The sequence below is a fragment of the Bombina bombina genome, chromosome 6, assembly GCF_027579735.1.
Source record: "Bombina bombina isolate aBomBom1 chromosome 6, aBomBom1.pri, whole genome shotgun sequence".
NCBI classification, from domain to species: Eukaryota; Metazoa; Chordata; class Amphibia; order Anura; family Bombinatoridae; genus Bombina; species Bombina bombina.
Genome location: NC_069504.1, coordinates 338,327,816 through 338,333,815, shown reverse-complemented (window position 1 = coordinate 338,333,815; position 6,000 = coordinate 338,327,816). Strand labels below are relative to the sequence as shown.

The following is a 6,000-nucleotide window of genomic DNA, read 5'->3' as shown; positions in this document are numbered from 1 at the left end:
TAACTGCACAGGGTCATGAAAAGCAGACAGATAGTAATTGCACATGGTCATGAGAAGCAGACAGTTAGTAACTGCACATGGTCATGAGAAGCAGACAGCTAGTAACTGCACATGGTCATGAGAAGCAGACAGCTAGTAACTGCACAGAGTCATGAGCAGACAGCTACTAACTGCACATGGTCATGAGAAGCAGACAGCTACTAACTGCACATGGTCATGAGAAGCAGACAGCTACTAACTGCACATGGTCATGAGAAGCAGACAGTAACTGCACATGGCCATGAGAAGCAGACAGCTACTAACTGCACATGGTCATGAGAAGCAGACAGCTACTAACTGCACATGGTCATGAGAAGCAGGCAGCTAGTAACTGCACATGGTCATGAGAAGCAGGCAGCTAGTAACTGCACATGGTCATGAGACGCAGGCAGCTAGTAACTGCACAGGGTCATGAGAAGAAGACAGCTAGTAACTGCACATGGTCATGAGAAGCAGACAGCTAGTAACTGCACATGGTCATGAGAAGCAAGACAGCTAGTAACTGCACATGGCCATGAGAAGCAGACAGCTAGTAACTGCACATGGTCATGAGAAGCAGACAGCTACTAACTGCACATGGTCATGAGAAGCAGACAGCTACTAACTGCACATGGTCATGAGACGCAGGCAGCTAGTAAGTGCACAGGGTCATGAGAAGCAGACAGCTAGTAACTGCACATGGTCATGAGAAGCAAGACAGCTAGTAACTGCACATGGTCATGAGAAGCAGACAGCTAGTAACTGCACATGGTCATGTGACTCAGGCAGCTAGTAAGTGCACAGGGTCATGAGAAGCAGACAGCTAGTAACTGCACCTGGTCATGAGAAGCAGACAGCTAGTAACTGCACCTGGTCATGAGAAGCAGACAGCTAGTAACTGCACCTGGTCATGAGAAGCAGACAGCTAGTAACTGCACCTGGTCATGAGAAGCAGACAGTAACTGCACCTGGTCATGAGAAGCAGACAGTAACTGCACCTGGTCATGAGAAGCAGACAGCTACTAACTGCACATGGTCATGAGAAGCAGACAGCTACTAACTGCACATGGTCATGAGAAGCAGACAGTAACTGCACATGGTCATGAGAAGCAGACAGTAACTGCACCTGGTCATGAGAAGCAGACAGCTAGTAACTGCACATGGTCATGAGAAGCAGACAGCTAGTAACTGCACATGGTCATGAGAAGCAGACAGCTAGTAACTGCACATGGTCATGAGAAGCAGACAGCTACTAACTGCACATGGTCATGAGAAGCAGACAGCTAGTAACTGCACATGGTCATGAGAAGCAGACAGCTAGTAACTGCACATGGTCATGAGAAGCAGACAGCTAGTAACTGCAGAGCATCAGCAGTGTATACACAGGGCCATGAGGAGCAATAAGGTGCTCAAATGTAAATCCACACAGGCTCATTAACGTGAAATTCATGTATACATATGATAAATACGAGCTAGGTGGTTTAAAATTAGTAAAAAGCTTCATATGTTTAAGAGGCTTCAGTTTACTAGATCATTAAACATTTGAGATAAAATGTTCTAGACACTTAGACTCACGACGATTGTAAAGGCTGAAACCACTGAAGGTAACATACATTCTCCAGTCATACCCAAGCACAAATGTCATTGCTCTCTGCATATTCAGGGGATTTTTATTTTGCATAGAGCAGGGAGATAAATAGACAAATACATGTACAGTGATGGGCTCAAATTAATCTTGCATATCACTATTTTTTTTTTACTTATGTCCCTTTAAGCTTAAAAATCAGCAGCTATTTTACTGAAGTGGTGTACTGAAAGCTTCTGCCCCATGTTTAGCCACTGCTAGCAGCCAGTAGGACACTGAGCAGATAGTTACCTACAGCAGGGATGGCCAACATATGGCCCCTTTTTGTTTGTTGTTTTGTGGCCCCTGGAATGTAGAGCTAAGAATGTGTGCCACAGAATGTGTGGCCCTCTAGGAAAAAGTGAAACTAAAATGTAAGATTTAGGGACTTCCTATGAGTGGGCAACCAAGTAAATGTATGATTTGTGTATTTGATAACCATACATTTATATGCAACCCTTTAGGCTTCTTAGGTATTGATTTGATTAATGCTTCTAAGGCATTAATCTGCAGCCCCAAAACTGTTAGGAAGTTGCCATCACTTGGCCTACAGGATACAGCAGGCAGAGGCTTAGCAGAAAGGTTACCAAGCAGGGTGATCCAACAGCCAAACATCTAGGAGGTGTGTGCACTATTCATAATTATTCTGTTACATTTGTGATAATCTATAAACAATGGCTTTCAATATCACGGTTAATCCACTGTCATGACTGCGTTTGAGAACGCAGCAGGCAAACACATACGGTGTGAGCTACTACTGTAATGATTTTAAATTCAAGATGTTTTTTTTTGTTATGAACGTTTCAGTTTGATCGTGTATTTGCTATATTGCATCCTGAGATGCTTTTTTTTGTAATATTTGTTCGGTCAGTGGAAAGACAGATATTTGAGTAGGTCAGTTTGATTGTCCCAATTTTGGAAAAGCAAAATATATAAGTAAGAAGTATGTATGTATGTGATCTGTTCATATTTGTTTTTTGCAAAAGGATTTTTGCTTTCTTTGATGTATAACTGATACCTTCAATGACCAACACTAACAGGGAATACAATTGCAAACTTTCAGGACCTTATTATAGCTACGAATATGGAGACCTCTTGAAAAAAGAAAATGCAGACAAGGGAACTCTCCACCACTGAATGTGTCCAGTCAGGTAAGAAGAAATACATTTGCATTTTATCTTGTATGAGTTGCACCAGTATACCTTTACATCTTTGTACAGATGAACAGGTTCATAATCAATGTTATTTTTCTGAAAATATTCATTAACACACGATAGTAGAGTCATCTCTGGTAAGGAGAATATATCCATAAACTGTTTCAGTGTGTTGCCTTCTGAGCTCTGGGGGAAAAAAAAAACACAAATTCCTAATCAATACACAAGTACAATTTTTTTTTTTTTTTTTTTTTTTTATAGAGGTTTTAGTTAAAGCATACAGACATAGTTTCAAGATTATACAACATTCTCATATAGCAATATCCAATGTTTAGTATATTTCACATTGTCACAGAAAATGCAGTATTATATGTTGTATGAAAATAAGGAACACAAGAAATAATTTGTAATATACAGTAAATCACTAATACACCTTACTAGGAGCTGTAAGCCTTCTAAATAAATGAAGAGGTCACTCTTGGACCTTATATACCTATAGGAGCACTGCTCTAGCAGAAGGCCTTATGAAATAGGGGAGATCACTCTTGGATCTCAGATGAAGAACATCAGTTTTATATTGTTATAGCAATTATAGCAACTATTTCACTCAAAGATTTTAGATAACTTAAAATCAAGTAGCTTAAATGTCAAACAGAGAACTTAGGATAAAGCTTAAGGAATAGTTAATAAATGTATATGGTCAAAGGGAATCTTTATTCATGGGCATAGGATAGTTGCTGTCCGTATGAAATAAAATCAAAAATTATGCTTGGGGGGGGTCTAGGGTCTAGATAGGTAACTCGAATTTTGAAGGTAAAAAGAAAGGGAATACAGCTCTAAGGGTATAGTAATACTTCAACAGAGTGTCAGGTCCTATAGTTACACACCCCACTGTCTCGACATGATTATAATTTACTTTTAATAATTTAACAAAAGGCATCATCTTTAAACATTGGTACCACATAAAGGGCAAGATTACAAGTGGAGCGGCGTTTAATGTTCCCGCTCGAGAGTTAACTGTGTGAGAAGTAAGCTTTTTGCGTACGTCGGGTTGCACTTGTATTACAAGTTGAAAGTAAACCATTTACTCTCTCACGCTACCCCAACGTGCATAAAAAAAACTTATAATATCACGCACGCAATAACCAATTCTCTATAGAAGTCAAAGAAGTAAAAAAAAAAAGGTGGAGGAAAAACTAACACTCTACTTGAGCGCAAACACGATCGCATATTCTCATGTGCGCTGACCCAACATGAAAATATGAATATTTGACATTCCAATGTTTTTCACATAACTTAATATGTTCAATTTATTCATAAATACATATATCTGATTGTATTTTGGTAATGTATATATAGCTCATCATTTCCACTAGCTAGTCGCAAGTGAAAGTAAGTGATTAAATATCTACAAATATTATCTAAAGAGATATTTTAAATCCGTTAAAGGGCAAGGATAGGTTATTCCTCTAGGACTATAGGGACCCTATTAGTGCTTAGACTGTTACTTCTAAGAGGGTAAACAGGTGCAGAGAGAGATTGGAGAAGAAAAGTGAAAGTGGAGAGAAAGATAGCGTTAAAGGGACACTAAGCCCACATTTTTTCTCTCATGATTCATATAGAGCAGGGGTCAGCAAACTTGGGCCCCCAGATGTTTTGGAACTACATTTCCCATGATGCTGAGACACTCTTTAGGCTGTCTGAGCACCATGGGAAATGTAGTTCCAAAACATCTGGAGGCCCAAGGTTGCTGACCCCTGATATAGAGCATGCAATTTTAAGCAACTTTCTAATTTACTCCTATTATAAATTTTGCTTTGTTCTCTTGATATCTTTATTTGAAAAGCAAGAATGTAAGCTTAGGAGCCAGCCCATTACAGTAGGTCAATATCATAGGGCCTGATATTCAGAAATCAAGCAAAATTTTGGGGATTTTTTTTAGACCTTGTATTGTAATGTAAGAGTCTCTGTTTCACATAAAGTACACTACAAAGCAACATAAACATTTCTCAAGGTAAAATTTGCGTTTCTAAAGATATATATATATATATATAATTATTTTTTTTTATAAAAACATAATTTATGCTTACCTGATAAATTTATTTCTCTTGTAGTGTATCCAGTCCACAGATCATCCATTACTTATGGAATATATTCTCCTTCCCAACAGGAAGTTGCAAGAGTCCACCCACAGCAAAGCTGCTATATAGCTCCTCCCCTAACTGCCATATTCAGTCATTCGACCGAAAACATGCAGAGAAAGGAAAAACCATAGGGTGCAGTGGTGACTGTAGTTCAAATGAAAAAATTACCTGCCTTAAAGTGACAGGGCGGGCCGTGGACTGGGTACACTACAAGAGAAATAAATTTATCAGGTAAGCATAAATTATGTTTTCTCTTGTTAAGTGTATCCAGTCCACGGATCATCCATTACTTATGGAATACCAATACCAAAGCTAAAGTACACGGATGATGGGAGGGACAAGGCAGGTACTTAAACGGAAGTTACCACTGCCTGTAAAAAACCCTTTCTCCCAAAAATAGCCTCCGAAGAAGCAAGGTATCAAATTTGTTAAATTTGAAAAGTATGAAACGCAGACCAAGACTCCGTCTTGTAAATCTGTTCAACAGAAGCCACATTTAAAAAAGGCCCAAGTGAAAACCACAGCTCTAGTAGAATGAGCTGTAATCCCTTCAGGAGGCTGCTGTCCAGCAGTCTCATAAGCTAAATGAATTATGCTTTTTAACCAAAAAGACAGAGAGGCTGCTAAAGTCTTTTGACCTCTCCTCTGTCCAGAATAGACAACAAACAAGGTGAACGTTTGATGAAAACTGTAGTAGCTTGTAAGTAAAACTTTAAAGCACAAACCACGTCCAATATTGTGTAATAGACGTTCCTTCTTTGAGGAAGGATTATTTTTTGGCCCTTGATTTGGACCTATCCTGAGGAAGGGCATGACCTTTTCCTCCAGTGATATAAGCAATAATCTCCTTCAAACCAGGCCCGAATAGGGTCTGCCCCTTGAAGAGAAGTTAAGTAGCTTATTTATTAAAGTCACGACAGCTGACCATGATATAAGCCATAGCGCTCTGCGCGCCAGTATAGTAAAAAACAGAATTCTTAGCCGTTAGTCTAGTCAAATGAACAAGGCATCAGAAAACAAAGGAATTGGCTAGCATAAGCTTGTCAAATATATTCATCCA

General features: G+C 39.2%; 1 protein-coding gene across 1 annotated transcript in view; it reads right to left on the bottom strand.

Annotated features, from left to right (window-relative positions):
- Window positions 1–6,000, bottom strand: part of NT5DC3 (5'-nucleotidase domain containing 3) — a 163,277-nt gene that overhangs the window by 90,401 nt on the left and 66,876 nt on the right. The window contains exon 6 of the mRNA XM_053719250.1: window positions 2,845–2,982. Coding sequence (XP_053575225.1) covers window positions 2,845–2,982 — 138 coding nt within the window. The remainder of the gene's footprint in view (window positions 1–2,844; window positions 2,983–6,000) is intronic.